At 42.7% G+C, this 21,605-nt stretch overlaps 3 protein-coding genes across 3 annotated transcripts; 1 reads left to right on the forward strand and 2 right to left on the reverse strand.

Moving 5' to 3' along the window:
- Window positions 1-8,305: 8,305 nt before the first annotated feature.
- LOC124002806 (zinc finger and SCAN domain-containing protein 21-like) lies at window positions 8,306-11,776 on the reverse strand. The gene is made up of 2 exons (XM_046310559.1): window positions 11,217-11,776; window positions 8,306-9,546 (listed from the first exon to the last, which is right to left on the reverse strand). Exons 1-2 carry the CDS (start codon window positions 11,500-11,502, stop codon window positions 9,338-9,340), a joined length of 495 nt encoding a protein of 164 aa, XP_046166515.1. The 5' UTR covers window positions 11,503-11,776; the 3' UTR covers window positions 8,306-9,337.
- Window positions 11,777-14,630: 2,854 nt separating this feature from the next.
- On the forward strand, window positions 14,631-15,491 carry LOC124003129 (histidine-rich glycoprotein-like). Its single transcript, XM_046311192.1, has one exon. It carries the CDS (start codon window positions 14,631-14,633, stop codon window positions 15,489-15,491), a length of 861 nt encoding a protein of 286 aa, XP_046167148.1.
- Window positions 15,492-17,517: 2,026 nt separating this feature from the next.
- LOC124002769 (zinc finger protein 239-like) lies at window positions 17,518-21,605 on the reverse strand. Its single transcript, XM_046310493.1, has 2 exons — window positions 21,055-21,605; window positions 17,518-18,386 (listed from the first exon to the last, which is right to left on the reverse strand). Exons 1-2 carry the CDS (start codon window positions 21,404-21,406, stop codon window positions 17,662-17,664), a joined length of 1,077 nt encoding a protein of 358 aa, XP_046166449.1. The 5' UTR covers window positions 21,407-21,605; the 3' UTR covers window positions 17,518-17,661.

Raw genomic sequence — 21,605 nt, forward strand, 5'->3', positions numbered from 1 at the left:
CCAAAATGTACCAATACAAACATGAAAACACTGGTTATCATGACAATTTAGTCCACGGAGTGAAACTGCCGAACAGTAGGAAGCCTTCATTCCATATTGTCCATTTTCCTTTGACCTGTCCTGTTTTTGGTACGTAGTGTCATACATCAAAGCACATATTGATTTGACAGGTCGCTATTTAGGCCAATGGATCGGAGACATGTTGTATACATACATATACTGGCCGACAACCACCCGGTTCCTCCCGGTGCCTTTCTATTTACATGGACATGGAATCACTGTTCACATTAATAATGTTAAATACAGGGCCTTCGGAAAGTATTCAGACCCTTTCACTCTTTCCACATGTTGTTACGTTACAGCCTTATTCAAAGATGTATTCAATTGTTTTTCCCCTCATCAATCTACACTCCATATCATAATGACATCGCAACAACAGGCTTTTGGAAATGTTTGCTAATTTATTACATTTACATGAGTATTCAGACCCTTTACTCGGTACTTTCAAATCAAATCAAATGTAATTGGTCACATACACGTGTTTAGCAGATGTTATTGTGGGTGTAGCGCAGTCTGAGGTCCTGAGCGCTCTGGAGCAGGTTTTCATCAAGGATCTCTCTGTACTTTGCGCCGTTCATCTTTACCTCGATCCTGACTAGTCTCCCAGTACCTGCTGCTGAAAAACACTGGACCAAACATTTATAAAGGTAGACCAATGTAATATTATATGACATAATTAACACCCCCACAGCATGATGCTGCCACCACCATGCTTCATTCAAAATCTCCACTGGACCTAACATTTATAAAGGTAGACCAAGGTAATATGATATGACATAATTAACACCCCCACAGTATGATGCTGCCACCACCATGCTTCATTCATAAATCTACACTGGACCTAACATTTATAAAGGTAGACCAAGGTAATATGATACAACATACTGTATGTTGCAAATACATTCATAAATGTACACGGGACCTAACAACATTTATGCCTCGACATCACTCAGCTTTGAATTGAATTTATTTGGGTGAAAACCTAATACAACAATATGTAATATATTCTCAGAGGATGGCAAAGTATTAATTGAAGTGTGTAAAGGAAACTGCTTGTGATTTGAAGAAGAGTCTACCAGTTCATCACAGACAGTAGTTGATAGCGCCCAACCAGAGCTTCTAACTACGTTGTTTTAGATTGCTTTCTGCCATGTTTGGAAAGCATATTTGCTTATTTGAAATGGGTCGAATCTACAGCTGAAGTCGGAAGTTTACATACACTTAGGTTGGATGGCAAAGTATTACTTAAAGTGTGCTAAGGAATCTGCTTGTGATTTGAAGAAGAGACAGACACTAGTTGATAGCGCCCAACCAGAGCTTCTAACTACATTGTTTTAGATTGCCTTCTGGCATGTTTGGAAAGCATATTTGCTTATTTGAAATGGGTCGAATCTATATATTCTTTGGTGTGGTTGAATAGTGATTATATTATTTATTTATTTTTACCTCAGCTGCATTACCCACTCCAGTCAGCAGATGGCAACGTGTGTATTTTATGTCGGGGGATGCTGTGTGACGTATAAACCAATGGACGGACAGTACTGTCGGGGGATGCTGTGTGACGTATAAACCAGTGGACGGACAGCTTCTTTTGTTCACAACAAGCCTGGTAAGGGTGAACTTGGGCAACTTGCAAGACATAGTCGTATTCGAGACACGTTCTGTGTATATCAGACACTGTTTGTTTTTTTAAACACACGCACATGTCTACGTGTTAACCTGTTTTATTCCATATAGTTAGCTAACTATTTTAGCTAATGCTAAACAGCTAATGCTATCAAGCAAGCTAACATCCCCGACCATGAGCTCAGTAAGTTACTCCCTCACCTTCTAAAGAGGAGGTCTGCTGGACGGAGAAAGAAGCTCCCGTGAAAGATAAGGAAGAGGAAGCTGTTACGTTGTTTTGTCGGGTAGGTGGCTTGCTAAGTTAGCATTAGCAACTAACCTAAGGTTCATTCTATCTGCCTAGTTAATGTCCCCGACCATGAGTTCACTAAGCTACTCCACCACTTCTAAAGAAGAGGTCTGCTGGACGGAGAAAGCAGCTCTGGGGCTGAACATTATCGTAAAAGAAGAAGAAGAAGAGGATGATATTAGAGTGAAAGGAGAGGAAGGTGAAGAAGAGGAGGATATTAGAGTGAAAGGAGAGGAAGGTGAAGAAGAGGATATTAGAGTGAAAGGAGAGGAAGGTGAAGAAGAGGCGGATATTGGAGAGGAAGGTGAAGAAGAGGCGGATATTAGAGTGAAAGGAGAGGAAGGTGAAGAAGAGGATATTAGAGTGAAAGGAGAGGAAGAAGAGGATGCAGTGTTCAGAGTGAAGGAGGAGGAGGTCACAGTAAAAGAAGAAGAGGAAGACGATTTCAAAATAATAAAGGAGGAAGAGGAGGAGGCTATTACATTGAAAGAAGAAGAAGAAGTTCTAGTGAAAGGAGAGGAAGAACCTTTTAGAGTGGAAGAGGAGGATATCTCAATAAAAGAGGAAGATGTCTTGGGAGAGGAGGAGACTGAACATCTGATTGACACCAGTAAGTAAAAACAGGGGCACAAACTCTGCAGTTATGGAACCAAAGTGTAGTTTTAAAGGGGCATTCTACTGAACTACCCAGCTGTTTAGTCTATTTAACTGGTTCTCACTTCATTAATCTGGAACGACCCTAAAGGGGCAGGCATTCTACTGAACGACCCAGCTGTTTAGTCTATTTAACTGGTTCTCACTTCATTCATCTGGAACGACCCTAAAGGGGCAGGCATTCTACTGAACGACCCTGCTGTTTAGTCTATTTAACTGGTTCTCACTTCATTCATCTGGAACGACCCTAAAGGGGCAGGCATTCTACTGAACGACCCAGCTGTTTAGTCTATTTAACTGGTTCTCACTTCATTCATCTGGAACGACCCTAAAGGGGAAGGCATTCTACTGAACGACCCTGCTGTTTAGTCTATTTAACTGGTTCTCACTTCATTCATCTGGAACGACCCTAAAGGGGCATTCTACTGAACGACCCAGGTGTTTAGTCTATTTAACTGGTTCTCACTTCATTCATCTGGAACGACCCTGCTGTTTAGTCTATTTAACTGGTTCCTGTTCTCACTTCATTCATATGGAACGACCCTGCTGTTTACTCTATTTAACTGGTTCCTGTTCTCACTTCATCCATATGGAACAACCCTGCTGTTTACTCTATTAAATCAAATCAAATGTATGTATATAGCCCTTCGTACATCAGCTGATATCTCAAAGTACTGTACAGAAACCCAGCCTAAAACCCCAAAAAGCAAGCAATGCAGGTGTAGGCTTTGCAACTTTGTAACATTGTGCAAGTTGACTGCAGGTATTTACTTTTAAGTAAATTTAATAAGTAGATACAAATATTAACATGTATAGAAAAACTTCAAATAGTTTAAAGTATTGATGGTAACGAGTGGGGGGGGGGGGACACCAACAAAATGGGTTTGATACATGGAGAGTCCTGGACAGAGTCTTGTCCATCAGTCACTGTGGATGGAGTGGAGCATTAAATATAGAGTCCTGGACAGAGTCTTGTCCATCAGTCGCTGTGGATGGAGTGGAACATTAAATATAGAGTCCTGGACAGAGTCTTGTCCATCATTCGCTTCAAGTTAAGAGCGTTGGGCTAGTAACCGAAAGGTTGCTGGTTCGAATCCCAGAGCCAACTAGGTGAAAAATATGTGAATGTGCCCTTGAGCAAGGTACTTAAACCCTAATTGATCTTTGATAAGAGAGTCTTCTAAATGACACATCGTGTAACAATTTCAATATATGAATGTTTTCGGGTTCACAATAGTTTCATTTCTAAGTACTAAAAACATGGGTAGTGGTCCTAGAACAGAAGGTCAACCAGCTAAAAACCTGCCTCTATGAAAGAAAGGTTCTAGAACAGAAGGTCAATCAGCTAAAAACCTGCCTCTATGAAAGAAAGGTTCTAGAACAGAAGGTCAATCAGCTAAAAACCTGCCTCTATGAAAGAAAGGTTCTAGAACAGAAGGTCAATCAGCTAAAAACCTGCCTCTATGAAAGAAAGGTTCTAGAACAGAAGGTCAACCAGCTAAAAACCTGCCTCTATGAAAGCAAGGTTCTAGAGTGTTATTATTATTTGTATTATATTGGTCACCAAGTCAAAAATAAATGAATGAAAACTGGCCTCAGGTTATTACCAGTCTGGATTAAACCTCACATGAAGACCGTTTTATCATGTGGAGGTTTCATTCAGGTCTCTGTTTAACTACACACTCTGTATTTTATTGAGGGATCTAGTCTGGATTAAACCTCACATGAAGACCGTTTTATCATGTGGAGCTTTCATTCAGGTCTCTGTTTAACTACACACTCTGTATTTTATTGAGGGATCTAGTCTAGATTAAACCTCATAGGAAGACTGTTTTACCATGTGAAGGTTTCATTCAGGTCTCTGTTTAGTATTTAGCTAAATACTCTTGTTTGTCTTTGGCAGGAGAGAGACCAGATTCTCATTCTGACAGTGGGAAGAGTTCTTCAGTGGCACCAGACTCAGAGACACCCAAACCAGCAAGAAAACATCACTGCTCCCACTGTGGAAAGAGTTTTTGGTGGTTAGGGCACCTTAGACACCATAAGAGAACGCACACAGGGGAGAAGCCCTACCCATGCTCCCAGTGTGGAAAGAGATTTACCATGTTAGGGAACCTGAAACAGCATGAGAGGACACACGCTGCAGAAAGGCCTTTTAAATGTTCCAAATGTGGAAAGAGTTTTACCTGGTTACGGTACCTCAATAAGCATGAAGAAATACATACAGCGGGGAGGAAGACCTGCCAATGCTCCCAGTGTGGAAAGAGATTTACTACGTTAGGGTACCTGAAAACACACAAGCGAATACACTCCGGAGAGAAGCCTTACCAATGCTCCCAATGTGGAATGGCTTACAACCAGTTAGGGAACCTGAAATCACATGAGAGAATACACACGGGAGAAAAGCCTTACCAATGCTCCCAGTGTGGAAAGAGATTTACTGGTTCAAAGAACCTGAAATTGCATGTGAGAATCCATCGAGATAAACATGAAAATACACAGGAGGGGAAGGAGGAGGAACAGAAGACATACCACTGCTCTCATTGCGGAAAGACATTTTCCCGGTCAGAGGACCTGAAATCACATGAGAGAATAGAGAGGCTGTGTTCCGACTTGAGTTTTTGACTTAGAATGTGTTTTTTCTTCAAGCCACATGAAATCATATTGTACACTGAGTACACCAAACATTAGTATCACCTTCCCAATATTGAGTTCCACCCACCCTCCCCCATTTTGCCCTCAGAGCAGCCTCCATTCATCGGAGCATGGACTACACGGTGTTGAAAGCCTTCTACAGGGATACTGGCCTATGTTGACTCCAATGCTTCCCATAGTTGTGTCAAGTTGGCTGGATGTCCTTTGGGTAGTGGACCATTCTTGATACACGTGGGATACTGTTGAGCTTGAAAACCCCAGCCTGGCACCTACGACTATACCCAGTTCAAAGGCAATGACATCTTTTGTCTTGTCCATTCACCCTCTGAATGGCGCATACACACAATCCGCAAAGCTAGCAATTCCTTGGTGCAAGAGGGGACAGTCCAGGCTGACTTGTGCTGTGTTTTTACACGTTTGCTCCTTGTAAGAGTGTGTAAAGCTGTCATCAAGGTGAAGGGTGGCAACTTTGAAGAAGAATATATAAAATATATTTTGATTTGTTTAGCACTTTTTTGGTTACTACATGATTCCATATGTGTAATATCATAGTTTTGATGTCTTCACTATTATTCTAAAATGTAAAAAATAGTAAAAATAAATAAAAACCTTGGAATGAGTAGGTGTGTCCAAACTTTTGACTGGTACTGTAAACTGTATAATGTATTGTTACACCATGTAGGAATAGTATAGACCTAGTCTGTTCATTATATCTAAACTCTAAACTCAGCAACAACAAAAAAATAAACTCCCTTTTTCAGGACCCTGTCTTTCAAAGATCATTTGTAAAAATCAAATAACTTTACAGATCTTCATTGTAAAGGGTTTAAACACTGTTTCCCATGCCTGTTCAATGAACCATAAACAGTTCATGAACATGCACCTGTGGAACGGTCGGTAAGACACTAACAGCTTACAGGTAGGCAATTAAGGTCACAGTTATGAAAACTTTCCACTGACTGAAAAACACCAAAATAAAGATGCAGGGTCCCTGCTCATCTGCTTGAATGTGCCTTGGGCATGCTGCAAGGACGCATGAGGACTGCAGATGTGGCCAGGGCAATAAAATGCCATGTCTGTACTGTGAGATGCCTAAGACAGCGCTACAGGGAGACAGGATGGACAGCTGATCGTCCTCGCAGTGGCAGACCATGTATAACAACACCTGCACAGGATCGGTACATCCGAACATCACACCTGCGGGACAGATGCAGGATGGCAACAACAACTTCCCAAGTTACACCAGGAATTTACAATCCCTCCATCAGTGCTCAGACTGTCCGCAATAGGCTGAGAGAGGCTGGACTGAGGTCTTGTAGGCCTCCAGCCATACTGCTCGTTCTGTGTTCCTACAAGACAGGAATGTCAGTGTTCTGCCATGGCCAGTGAAGAGCCCGGATCTCAATCCCATTGAGCACGTCTGGGACCTGTTGCATCGGCGGATGAGGGCTAGGGCCATTCCCCCCAGAAATGTCCGGGAACTTGCAGGTGCCTTGGTGGAAGAGTGGGGTAACATCTCACTCAGCAAGAACTGGCAAATCTGGTGCAGTCCATGAGGAGGAGATGCACGGCAGTACTTAATGCAGCTGGTGGCCACACCAGATACTGACTGTTATGACCCCCCCCCCCCCCCTTGTTCAGGGACACATTATTCCATTTCTATTAGTCACATGTCTGTGGAACTTGTTCAGTTTATGTCTCAGTTGTTGAATCTTATGTTCATACAAATATTTACACGTTAAGTTTGCTGAAAATTAACGCAGTTCACAGTGAGAGGACATTATTTATTTTTGCTGAGTTTATATGGACAGTGCCCTGCTCTCCTAACACCACAATGATATTAAACTATGTGGACAGTGGCCTGCTCTCCTAACACTGCAATGATATTAAACTATGTGGACAGTGGCCTGCTCTCCTAACACCACAATGATATTAAACTATATGGACAGTGCCCTGCTCTCCTAACACTGCAATGATATTAAACTATGTGGACAGTGGCCTGCTCTCCTAACACCACAATGATATTAAACTATGTGGACAGTGGCCTGCTCTCCTAACACTGCAATGATATTAAACTATGTGGACAGTGACCTGCTCTCCTAACACTGCAATGATATTAAACTATGTGGACAGTGACCTGCTCTCCTAACACCACAATGATATTAAACTATGTGGACAGTGGCGTGAAAAAGTATTTTCCTTATAATAATTAACCCTCACATAATGCTGCCCAAAAACAATTAAACATTTCTCTCACCCAGTGGCATATGGGCTATTTAGGTGGGTGTTGCTGTTGCCACGTGAAGCAGTGCCCACTTACCCAAAGGCAACATGGACAGATAGGACTCTACCTGTGTAGAGCACATGCCCCTTTGTCCTTCCTGTCTCTAAAGTGTTAGCGATGATGCTAATGACAACTATCATGAGTGAGTGCGTTTGTCTACCACTATGTGTAGCTGTTAGCGATGATGCTAATGACAACCATCATGACTGAGTGCGTTTGTCTACCACTATGTGTAGCTGTTAGCGATGATGCTAATGACAACTATCATGAGTGAGTGCGTTTGTCTACCACTATGTGTAGCTGTTAGCGATGATGCTAATGACAACCATCATGAGTGAGTGCGTTTGTCTACCACTATGTGTAGCTGTTAGCGATGATGCTAATGACAACCATCATGACTGAGTGCGTTTGTCTACCACTATGTGTAGCTGTTAGCGATTATGCTAATGACAACCATCATGAAAGTAAAAGGGCTGAATAATTTTTCACGCCCAATTTTTCAGTTTTTGATTTGTTAAAAAAGTTTGAAATATCCAATAAATGTCGTTCCACTTCATGATTGTGTCCCAGTTGTTGTTGATTCTTCACAAAACAATACAGTTTTATATCTTTATGTTTGAAGCCTGAAATGTGGCAAAAGGTCGCAAAGTTCAAGGGGGCCGAATACTTTCGCAAGGCACTGTACATTTTTACATGCGTTACCTAACTTTTATACCCCAGTGACACAGGAAGACATGAACTGTAAAAAAAATCATTTAATGTTGTGGTGTAAATTCAACACCAGGGACGCCTGAAGTAAAATGTGAAACGAATCCATCTTTATTATCACGGCCCGGAGAGGTTCACAAACTCACTCCAAGCTTGATGAAAAGGGTGTTTCCCTTTCAGTCCTTATATACTGCTACACAAACAAGTTATATGAGCATGATTTACATTATTAACGTTGGTTCCTGCATGTGACTGACTGATACCTCACGAGGTTGAGATACTCCTTTTGTCCCCCAGAACAATGTTCTGGGCCGTATTAGTACATTTCTTATGGGTCTTATTGCTCCCATCTACAATCAGTCAGTCACTCGCATGAACCGAACCAAGACATGTAATTACAGAGCAGCATTATTCTAAACATACAATCTGATACACAGAGAGAGACATTTCCCATCACAATGTTAACGTAGATTTAATTTAATTTATTTAATTAACAAGAATCTTTACGGGTGCCAATAAATGAAAGTTAACTTTTTTTTCACTTGTTAAACAAAATATTTTTCTCTGAGCAATTGTATTTGTATAAAAACACAATTTCAGCATACAATATTCAGCTCAGTACTTGTATTGTCGATCTTAAACACATCTTTATCAAGGGTGTTAATCATTAATGGAGGTGGTTATTCCGGGGCCTTAACTGGTCTTAACAACGTTAGGTCTTCTCCCCTCCTGTGTGTGTTCTGTCAAACTCTTCCCACATTGGGAGCATTGGAAAGGTTTCTCTCGTGTGTGCGTCATTTCATGCTTTTTCAATATCCCTAAATAGGTAAAACTCTTTTCACACAGGGAGCAGTGGAAAGGCTTCTCTCCGGTGTGTATCCTCGCGTGCATTTTCAGGTTCCCTAATTTGGTATAACTCTTTTTACACTGAGAACATTGGAAAGGCTTCTCTCCGGTGTGTGTTCTCTCATGCTCTTTCAGATGCGATGCCTGGATAAATCTCTGGCCACACTGAGAGCATTGAAAAGGCCTCTCTACAGAGTGTGTTCTTTCATGCACTTTTAGATACCCCAAGTGTCCAAAACCCATTCCACACTGGGAGCAATGATAAGGCTTGTGTGCGTTCTCTTATGTTCTTTCAGGTGCTTTAACCTGGAAAATATCTTTCCACACTGGGAGCAGTGGTGTCTCCTCACTGGTTTGGACGTCTCTGGATCGGGTTCCCCTGAAGGACTCTTTCCTATGTCAGAGTGACAGTCTGATATCGCTCCTGTCAAAGAAAAAAAACAGAGTATTTGGTTTGAACAGCGAGACCTGAATAAAAATTTCCACGTGATTAAACTGTCTTCCTATGAGGTGTAATCCAGACTAGATCCTTCAGTATAGTTTGAATCCTGGGTGCTGATTGGTTGACAAATGCTAGTTATTTTTATGATAATAAATAACAGTTCCATTTGAATTATCCATGTACATCCACTGTCCCACAGCTCAGTCAGGTAATTCATCAACTGTATCTCCACTGTCCCACAGCTCAGCCAGGTAATTCATCAACTGTATCTCCACTGTCTCACAGCCCAGCCAGGTAATTTATCAACTGTATCTCCACTGTCCACAGCCCAGCCAGGTAATTCATCAACTGTATCTCCACTGTCCCACAGCCCAGCCAGCTAATTTATCAACTGTATCTCCACTGTCCCCACAGCCCAGCCAGGTAATTTATCAACTAATCTCCACTGGAAGAAGAAACATAGACATGCAAGATCATAATAATAACCATTTTACTAGAACCTGTAAATGAATAACATGGTGTTTAGGGCTGTTTTCCCGGCACTCCGCTTCGCAACACGCCTAAGAACAGCCGTCGTTCCTTGTTTGCTTCAATTAAATAACTGGTGGCCCAGCTCTTCTTACAACATTTAATCCAGATCAAAAATAATCCTCGTCTCGAATTCTGTTTTCTTCATCATTTGCAAATCAGACAGGAGTTGGTTTTAATAGCTTCAGGTATATATGATGTGGTATCATATATATTTTAAATCAGATCAGTCTGTCTAAACCTTATAGCTAAAATATGAAGGACCTAATCACACCATTGAAATTATAAAAACACTAATGATTGTAGCGCTTCAAAATAGTTTAAAAAATATATATATATAATTTGCTCATGGGTTGTCGAGTATAAGTGTTAGAGCCGATTTAGACATATTTGTATAAAAGACCGAACATATGGAGCTCCATGTATATTTGTGTAAATATATTAAATATTAATGTAAATGATTAAATTTTAGGTACGTACCTTTATGATTTATATTTACCTGATTGAGATATATTAATTTGTTGTTCGTGTAACTCAGTTTCTGGTCCCCCCTCTTGCCTATTCATTGTATTGTGGTAAGTGTGTTAGGATAAAGGCAGGAAGTTGGGCCTTCGGGAGGGGGAGTCCTTGCTAGATGCGGGAGCGGTATAGTTTTTTGACCATACAGACAGGTCATAATATGTATTTTCCATATCAAGTATTCTATGCTTTAAGTTGATTGGAGACTCATTTATTTGTTAGATATAAGAAGAATAATAAAAATTGTTGCACCACATCCCTGGATGTCATTGAATGTTTGGCCGTTAGGAAACCTTGAGTGTGGACTGTATGCGTACCAAACAACCCCGCTTCAGGCTTGGGCAGTGGCTATGGTAAAGACGAAAGGAAGCCACTACAATAAGAGTAGAGACTGAGCAAAGCACTACAGAAAGAGATTTGGAAAAATATAATGGAAAGCATTTAATCCATTAACGTTTTGTTGGTTGACCACCACTCTTTATATCTTTAACAATTCCTAAAGTACAGAACAACATATTCAAGTGTAGAGTGTTCTTTTTTTTTTAAACAGACATTAGTTCAACACACTGCAGAGTTTGTGGCCCTGTTTTTAAGATGCTACTTACCGATGTTGATCAGATTTCCAGTCCTCTCTTCGTCCAATCCAAAAACGTCTTCCTCGTCCAATGTGACAGTGATCTCCCCCTCCTGCTCTTTCGCTTCTTCCTGTTTCACTCGGAAAGCTTCTTCCTCTTCTTTCACTGTTACAGCCTCACCCGCGACTTCTTTTTTGACGGGGACAGCCTCCTCTTCCTTCTCCTCTTTCACCGTCCAGCAGACCTCCTCTTCTTCGGCAGGGAGGGAGTAGCTTAGTGAGCTCATGGTCGGGGATGTTAGCTTGCTTGTTAGCATTAATGACAAGGCAAGTGCTACTGCTAATTTAACCAGCCAGCTAGCTGACTACTAGCAACGTAAAATGAAATTAAATGCGACAATTAGCTAGCTATACGACATAAGTGTGTTTAAAACAGTGGCTAATACACACCGAAAGTGTCTAATGAGCGTTAACGTTTTAGCTATTTTGGCTAGCAAGCTACCGTGGTTGATAACTAGATCAGCGTCCCGTTAGCAACACAAAAAGTACTTCCGGGTCACGGAATTTTGGAAGATTTTCTAAATAAAAGTCCCACACGTAATAGTGGAAAGGTGTCAATGACCTGTAGTTATTCATTATATATGATAAGTAATTGTCTAAACCTTAAACAATTATTTATATTTGTAACATTTGCATTAAATATGGGCTTTAAACCATGTTCCAAGGTCAAATAAATGGCCATATTTCGTATTGTCTTTATAAAGCAAAAAATATTGCGGGTGCCGCAGGTTTGTAGAATATGTATATTCCTCAATGATAATGGATGAGGGGGATGAGTCTTTGAAGATATTCCAATCAGTTGTCGCCAAGCAATCCTGAGGCATTGGGTACGCCTCCTCTGTCCAGCGCCTCACAATTCTCCGTTTTGGTTGCTCCTTGGAACAGAGAGAAGTGAACTTATTGATTCGAAAATGTGGGGGAGAGTGATGGCTTTTATACTTGCCAAGGATGTTTGTGTACCTGTGGGTCCGGCACACTATTTCCTCATAGGACAGGAGGCATGATACATGGTACTTTGGAAGCAGGGCCAACTTTTGGAGACTCAAAGGGAAAACAATACCCCCCCCCACCACACACCTTTATAATCAGCTGATGCTCCAAATTTAAACATGTTTTTTTCCCGCACATGGCTTTTATTCTCTGCAAAATCCCACAAATCCCATTGTAAAGCAAGTTTCTAGACTACAGCTCAAAGAGAGGGCAAACAGGAGTGACTGTCAGCTGATCACAAATGTCAGATGACAACAATAGAGCTCGTTGGCCACACTTGTAGTAGGTTTGGCGTTAAAAAATAGAAGCATATGCAGAAAAATACCGCATATCTACAGTAAAAATATGGTATGGTAAGGACCCTGGGACTGAACACCTCCCTCTGCAACTGGATCCTGGACTTCCTGACGGACCGGCCCCAGGTAGTGAGGGTAGGCAACAATACATCCACCATGCTGACCCTCAACACAGGGGCCCCTCAGGGGTGCGTGCTTAGTCCCCTCCTCTACTCCCTGTTATCCCACGCCTGCGTGGCTGTGTACAACTCCAACACCATCATTAAGTTTGCCGACGACATGACGGTGGAAGGCCTGATCACCGATGAAGATGAGACAGCCTATTGGTGCCAACACAACAATCTCTCCCTCAACGTCAGCAAGACAAAGGAGCTGATGGTGGACACACCAACACAGTCGTGAAGAGGGCACAACAGCGCCTCTGGGGTTCGATCCCCGAGAGACCAATGAGTCAGTGCACAATTGGCCCAGCGTCGTCTGGGTTAGGGGAGAGTTTGGCCAGCCAGGATGTCCTTGTCCCATCGCGCTCTAGCGACTCCTGTGGGCGCCAGTTGTAATGTGTTTCCTCCGACACATTGGTGCTGCTGGCTTCCGGGTTAAGCGAGCAGTGTGGCTTGGCAGGGCCAAAAAAAGGGGTAAAAAATGTACAATCAAATCAAATGTATTTATATAGCCCTTCGTACATCAGCTGATATATCAGTGCTGTACAGAAACCCAGCCTAAAACCCCAAACAGCAAGCAATGTAGGTGTAGAAGCACGGTGGCTAGTAAAAACTCCCTAGAAAGGCCAAAACTTCGGAAGAAACCTAGAGAGGAACCAGGATATGTGGGGTGGCCAGTCCTCTTCTGGCTGTGCCGGGTGGAGATTATAACAGAACATGGCCAAGATGTTCAAATGTTCATAAATGACCAGCATGGTCAAATAATAATAATTACAGGCAGAACAGTTGAAACTGGAGCAGCAGCACGGCCAGGTGGACTGGGGACAGCAAGGAGTCATCATGTCAGGTAGTCCTGGGGCATGGCCCTAGGGCTCAGGTCCTCCGAGAGAGACAAAGAAAGAAAGAGAGAATTAGAGAGAGCATACTTAAATTCACACAGGACACCGGATAGGACAGGAGAAGTACTCCAGATATAACAAACTGACCTTAGCCCCCCGACACAAAACTACTGCAGCATAAATACTGGAGGCTGAGACAAAAAACACACACAAAAAAACAGGTGCACCATTGAGAGCATCTTGACTGACTGCATCACCGCCTGGTATGGCAACTGCTCGGCATTGGACCGCAAGGCGCTAGATGTTTCCACTTCACAATAACAGCCCTTACAGTTGGCCGGGGCAGCTCTAGCAAGGTAGAAATTTGACGAACTGACTCGTTGGAAAGGTGGCATCCCATGACGGTGCCACGTTGAAAGTCACTGAGTTCTTCAGTACGGGCTATTCTACAGCAAAATGTTTGTCTATGGAGATTGCATGGCTGTGTGCTCGATTTTATACACCTGTCAGCAACGAATGTGGCTGAAATAGCCAAATCCACTCATTTGAAGGGGTGTCCACATATACTTTTGGCCATGTAGTGTACATCTACAGTTTAAAGCACAAAAATGTGTTTAAAGTGCTCCAATGTTTAGACTGTTTGCTGTCAAGCTACCCAGGTTGCTGAAAAAGGGTCCTGTGCTGTCCACTAGATTTTACGTCACGCAAGAAACATCATCTGAAAGACCCACATTCCCAATCACGGTCGGTTGTGATACAGCCTGGAATCGAATCATGGTCTGTAGTGACACCTCTAGCACTGAGATACAGTGCCTTAGACCGCTGTGATACAGCCTGGAATCGGACCAGGGTGTCTGTAGTGCCTTAGACCGCTGTGATACAGCCTGGAATCTAACCAGGGTGTCTGTAGTGCCTTAGACCGATGTGATACAGCCAGGAATCGAACCAGGGTGTCTGTAATGCCTTAGACCGATGTGATATAGCCAGGAATCAAACCAGGGTGTCTGTAGTGACGCCTCCAGCACTAAGATGCTGTGCCTTAGACCGCTGTGATACAGCCTGGAATCAAACCAGGGTGTCTGTAGTGACGCCTCTAGCAATGAGATTTTGTGCCTTATTCCACTGCGCCACTCGGAAGCCCATCATTCATCACCAGAAGCCCATCATTCACCACCAGAAGCCCATCATTCACCACATCATTCACCACCAGAAGCCCATCATTCACCACCAGAAGCCCATCATTCACCACCAGAAGCCCATCATTCACCACCAGAAGCCCATCATTCACCACCAGAAGCCCATCATTCACCACCAGAAGCCCATCATTCACCACCAGAAGCCCATCATTCACCACCGGAAGCCCATCATTCACCACCGGAAGCCCATCATTCACCACCGGAAGCCCATCATTCACCACCGGAAGCCCATCATTCACCACCAGAAGCCCATCATTCACCACCGGAAGCCCATCATTCACCACCAGAAGCCCATCATTCACCACCGGAAGCCCATCATTCACCACCGGAAGCCCATCATTCACCACCAGAAGCCCATCATTCACCACCAGAAGCCCATCATTCACCACCAGAAGCCCATCATTCACCACCAGAAGCCCATCATTCACCACCAGAAGCCCATCATTCACCACCAGAAGCCCATCATTCACCACCAGAAGCCCATCATTCACCACCGGAAGCCCATCATTCACCACCGGAAGCCCATCATTCACCACCGGAAGCCCATCATTCACCACCAGAAGCCCATCATTCACCACCAGAAGCCCATCATTCACCACATCATTCACCACCGAAAGCCCATCATTCACCACATCATTCACCACCGGAAGCCCATCATTCACCACCGGAAGCCCATCATTCACCACCGGAAGCCCATCATTCACCACCAGAAGCCCATCATTCACCACCAGAAGCCCATCATTCACCACCGGAAGCTAATTTGAAAGAAAACCAACTGCGTATTTAAATAATAGTTACATGTAATGAATGTTTTGTTCTTACCTGGTTTTGTGCCAGTAGGCTGTGGGTTATTCTGACAGCAGCTAGATGACAGGAAGCAAACTAGTCATTTAACTTCGCAAATCTCCCCCATGTGAAATAATGAGTTGTATACATAATAAGCCCCGGTAAAATATTAGTCTACTCTCCAGTGGAACTTAAACAACACGATGTCAAGTTGATATGCCACTTCAATGTATTCGTACCACATATCAACTTAAAGATGCACTATGCAGAAATCTTTCCACCATTTTCCTGGCTCCTAAATTCTAGTAGTTCACCTAATTTCAGTTTAATTTCACAATGACAAGCAGTCATTGTGTAGAGAATCATTGTCCCATCTGAACCATCTAAACCACTAATGAAATATAGAAATATATTTTACACAACCAAATAGTGTTCAGCTGTTTTGAAGCTGGTGGACTACAGACACCCTGGTTCGATTCCCAATTAAAAAGATACAAAAACTAAACTTCAGAACAGGGAAGCATAGAAATTGCACACATGGAACAGATCTACCGCTTCTTGGACTTTCTTTCAATGAGACTGACAGATCTATAACGCATATTTCTGTGTGAATGTGTGTCAGGTTTGCCCCCCCAAAAAAAGTGACACGTTGTAGCTTTAAAATAGAATGTCATTATATCACCGAGAAAATGCAAGGAATCAAAAATGTGGCAAAGTGACACGTCTCAAATTTACAGGGAGCACAAAAAGAGCTTAGAATAGAGGAACATAGAGAGGTACCAGGCTATGAGGGATGGCCAGTCCTCTTCTGGCTGTGCCGGGTGGAGATTATAACAGAACATGGCCAAGATGTTCAAATGTTCATAAATGACCAGCATGGTCGAATAATAATAAGGCAGAACAGTTGAAACTGGAGCAGCATTTGGTTTACAAAGAGTTGCCTCTTTTGTGACGAGAAACGACTTTGCAAAACACTGCGCTACGCTCTAAATCTTCAGTCTCCGTGAAGCTTGTGGCAAACCTGAAGTAAGCAACGTGACGTCCTTCACAGTGACCCGGATGTTCAGTTGTGCTCAACGCTGTGGTCGCTGTTGTAAGTTTTGAGGGGCTGAATGGAGCACATCGAAGACGTGTGAAACTTACTCGTTAGTTGTAAGTGTCCCAATCGCGTGCCAATCAATTACTAACGTTTGAGTGGCGCGAATAGTAGAGACGCTTGAGAGAAGAGGACGGTCACGTGTGTTTGTAAAGCAGAGGTCCCGAGTTCGAGTCAGGTGTGTGTGTCTATAATCAGGGGAAAGTGGTAATCACTAAGTAAGCAGCGTGACGTTCTTTACTCGGATACATTCACACTGACATAGCCTGCTTCATATTCAGTTGTTATTTTGAAATGAAAAACACAGACGTATTTTTTTATTTAATGTGGCATAAACAAAAGCACAACATTTTGCGGTACAATATATGAGACAAGTGTGGGATTATTTGTGGGGGTTTTCTGTGTGAATGTGTGTCAGGTTTGCACAAAAACGTTACACATTGTAGCTTTAAAATAGAATGTCATTAACTTAAAGTATATTTGATGGGATATATTCGTTTCTACACTGGAACAGCGGTAAGGCATCTTCACTGTATGTATTACGTCATGGTTTTTTCAGGTGCCCTAACTGGTTAAAACTAACTGGTTAAAACTGACTGGTTAAAACTAACTGGTTAAAACTGACTGGTTAAAACTGACTGGTTAAAACTGACTGGTTACAACTGACTGGTTAAAACTAACTGGTTAAACTGACTGGTAAAAACTAACTGGTTAAAACTGACTGGTTAAAACTGACTGGTTAAAACTGACTGGTTAAAACTAACTGGTTAAAACTGACTGGTAAAAACTAACTGGTTAACACTGACTGGTAAAAACTAACTGGTTAAAACTGACTGGTTAAAACTGACTGGTTAAAACTGACTGGTTAAAACTGACTGGTAAAAACTAACTGGTTAAAACTAACTGGTTAAAACTAACTGGTTAAAACTGACTGGTTAAAACTAACTGGTTAAAACTGACTGGTCAAAACTGACTGGTTAAAACTGACTGGTTAAAACTGACTGGTTAAAACTGACTGGTTAACAATATACAATTTCATACTAGGAGCATTGCTAACGTTTCTCTATAGTGTGGATTCTTTCATGTTCTTTCAATTGCCTTAATGAGGTAAACCTCTTTACGCACAGGGAGCATTGGTAAGGCTTCTCTCCTGTGTGTATTCTCTCATGCATTTTCAGGTTCCCCAACTTTGTAAAACTCTTTCCGCACTGAGAACAGTGATGAGGCTTCTCGCCCGTGTGTATTCTCTTATGCATTTTTAGACTCCCTAACTCTGTAAAACTCTTTCCACACAGGGAGCAGCGGAAAGGTTTCTCCCCTGTGTGTATTCTCTTATGTATTTTCAGGCTCCCCAACTCTGTAAAAGTCTTTCCACACTGACAGCAGTGATGAGGCTTCTCGCCTGTGTGTGTCCGCTCGTGCCTTTTCATGTTGCCTAACTCTGTAAAACTCTTCCCGCACAGTGAGCAGTGGAAAGGCTTCTCTCCTGTGTGTGTTCTCTCGTGTGATTTCAGGTACCCTAACTTGGTAAAACTCATTCCACATTGAGAGCATTCGTAAGGCTTCTCTCCTGTGTGTGTTCTCTCGTGTATTTTTAGGTTCGCTAACTGGGTGAAACTCTTCCCACACTGGGAGCAGTGATGAGGCTTCTCTCCTGTGTGTGTCCTCTCATGTCTTCTCAGGTTTCCTAACTTGGTAAAACTCTTCCCGCAGTTGGAGCAGTCGTGTCGTTTTGCTGGTTTGGACGTCTCTGGTTCCTCTGAGTCTGATCTTTCTCCTGCCAAACAGAGGGTTTATTTAAACAGAGAGACCTGATTAAACACTAATTGAAAACACTATTGAACTTCACTGTTGTTATGCAAATCATTTGTGGCACAAGTAAACATTTCAGGTCAAACAGTCTTATAAAACATCTACCAGAATTAGTTTGAAAAGGTATTAGAAACAGTCTGAAAAGGGATTGGAAACAGTCTCAAAGGGGATTGGAAACAGTCTCAAAGGGGATTGGAAACAGTCTCAAAGGGGATTGGAAACAGTCTCAAAGGGGATTGGAAACAGTCTCAAAGGGGATTGGAAACAGTCTCAAAGGGGATTGGAAACAGTCTCAAAGGGGATTGGAAACAGTCTGAAAAGGGATTGGAAACAGTCTGAAAAGGGATTGGAAACAGTCTGAAAAGGGGATTGGAAACAGTCTGAAAAGGGATTGGAAACAGTCTCAAAGGGGATTGGAAACAGTCTCAAAGGGGATTGGAAACAGTCTGAAAAGGGATTGGAAACAGTCTGAAAAGGGATTGGAAACAGTCTGAAAAGGGATTGGAAACAGTCTGAAAAGGGGATTGGAAACAGGCTGAAAAGGGGATTGGAAACAGGCTGCATCAATTCAATCATGTTGAAGTAAATTCCCCTGACAACTATTATACTTAGTTTCAGATACTCTATTTTCCTACTGTAAGTTTAAAGAGATTCTCCTTTACTTTTGAATACTTTTTTTTCCTAAAAGTAGTGCTCACTATCCAAATGTGGTCCCTGGAAAATCACGTACTACGTCACATGTAGATTTGTGCACCACGTCATTACTCTCCCTCTGCTCTGCTGTGGGCCCATGATGAGCCTCTTGCTAGCCGTCACTCACATGGCCAGGGACTGCAGCTCATTACTCTCCCTCTGCTCTGCTGTGGGCCCATGATGAGCCTCTTGCTAGCCGTCACTCACATGGCCAGGGACTGTAGCTCATTACTCTCCCTCTGCTCTGCTGTGGGCCCATGATGAGCCTCTTGCTAGCCGGCACTCACATGGCGAGGGACTGTAGCTCATTACTCTCCCTCTGCTCTGCTGTGGGCCCATGATGAGCCTCTTGCTAGCCGGCACTCACATGGCGAGGGACTGTAGCTCATTACTCTCCCTCTGCTCTGCTGTGGGCCCATGATGAGCCTCTTGCTAGCCGGCACTCACATGGCGAGGGACTGTAGCTCATTACTCTCCCTCTGCTCTGCTGTGGGCCCATGATGAGCCTCTTGCTAGCCGGCACTCACATGGCGAGGGACTGTAGCTCATTTGTTGAACTTGAATTGCTCGGGGGCTGGCCCACGAGGGGGAAAATGTAGGGAAAATGTCGCAGCAGAAGTTCCAGAGAAAGTGTCACTTTCAAACTAGAGATTTCCGTGGCTAATTGAGGTAAGATATTAATGATGCATGTATGAACTACACATTGGCACATTCAGCCCAAAGAGGAAGGTTTAGAAAAGGGCTCACAAAAAAAAACAGATCATTAAAATATTTTGAGGACGGTGGATAATATAAGTTCATATAAGTAACAAGTAAAAGTAGACCTAACAATAACGTATAGTGTTTTAACTGATATTCAATTGTGTTTATGAATTATTTAGTGATTAAAAGTTATTCTGTTACCCCCCCCCCCTAAGCCTTTTATTTCCATTTGCTGTAACCAGCCCCCCTAAGCCTTTTATTTCCATTTGCTGTAACCAGCCCCCCCCCCCAAGCTTTTTATTTCCATTTGCTGTAACCAGCCCCGCCCCCAAGCCTTTAATTTCCATTTGCTGTAACCAGCCCCCAAGCCTTTTATTTCCATTTGCTGTAACCAGCCCCCCAAGCCTTTTATTTCCATTTGCTATAACCAGCCCCCCCCCTCTCCCCCACTGAGCACCGACGGACACCAGACATCCATGGACCTGGAAATACAGTATAGCAGGCAGAGCACACTAGAGTACTGTTAACTTTACTGCAGTTTACTCTACTTTACTGCACTCTACTGCATTACACTCTACTTTACGGCACTCTACTTTACGGCACTCTACTTTACGGCACTCTACTTTACGGCACTCTACTTTACGGCACTCTACTTTACGGCACTCTACTTTACTGTAGAAGCAGAAGATTTGGTTGTTTAGCTATCTGTAAGAGGCTTCCAGGAGAATCTGGAAACGCAGCCACTTCCTGAATGTAAAAGTGTTTTTTTTAAAGCAGGTTCCAATGGCAGATTGAGCCTTTAACATGTTTTATACAGTACTGAATAACATATTCAAGTGTAGGACTTCAGTTGAAGAACTCTTCAAAACGACACATTAGTTCAACAACTTCAGTGTTTGGGCCCCTGTTTTTTAAAGACGGTTCCCACTGTAGCTTATTTTACCAAATACTGGGGTATTTACACTAGCGTTGCTCGCAATTGCGGTGCACAAAAAAAAAAGAACAGTCAGAAGCAAGAAGTGAAATCAAATTACATTTAACCTTCTGAGTTGGTGAGCTGGACTTATTGGTCTTTCAAACGGGAGAAATTTGAGACACAAATAGCTAAAGGAACGTATTATTAAACGGACTTTCCAAACCCACTTTCTCTCTGCTTTCAAAATAAAAGTTATTACTTTTTTTGTGCCCGTATGGCACACTTGCAGGACTTTTATTTTGACAAAAGCAGCTGTACTCACTGGTGATCATTAGATCTTGTTCAGTCTCCTCCTCCTCTCCTTCCTCTTCCTCTCTAGAAGGCTCCTCCTCTTTTTTCAATATAATGTCTTCCTCCTTTTTTATTTTGAAAGCTTCTACCTCCTCTTCCACTGTGACAGCCTCTATCCACTCTTCCTCTTTTACCCCAAACGTTTCTTTCTCCTCTTTCACTGTAACATCCTCCTCCTCCTCTTTTATAGTTTTGAAAGCCCCTTCCTCTCCTTGCATGGTAATATCCTCGTCTTCCTCTTTTACGACAATGTTCATCCCCAGAGCTTCTTTCTCCGTCCAACAGACCTCCTCTTCTTCAGCAGAGTAGCTTACTGAGGTCATGGTCGGGGATTTTAGCTAGCTAGCTAGTTAGCATTAGCGACTAGCTTAGTGCTAGTTTGACTATCAATTTCAACAAATAGTTAACTTAAACGTAATTAACAAACGTCACTAGATACGTAAACATAATTGGGTTTAAAACACAGAGTATTATATCCAAAATGGGCTAAGGCGCTTCAGTGTTTCGTTTTTCTGTTGTCTA

The sequence above is a fragment of the Oncorhynchus gorbuscha genome, linkage group LG18 (assembly GCF_021184085.1).
Source record: "Oncorhynchus gorbuscha isolate QuinsamMale2020 ecotype Even-year linkage group LG18, OgorEven_v1.0, whole genome shotgun sequence".
Lineage (NCBI taxonomy): Eukaryota > Metazoa > Chordata > Actinopteri > Salmoniformes > Salmonidae > Oncorhynchus > Oncorhynchus gorbuscha.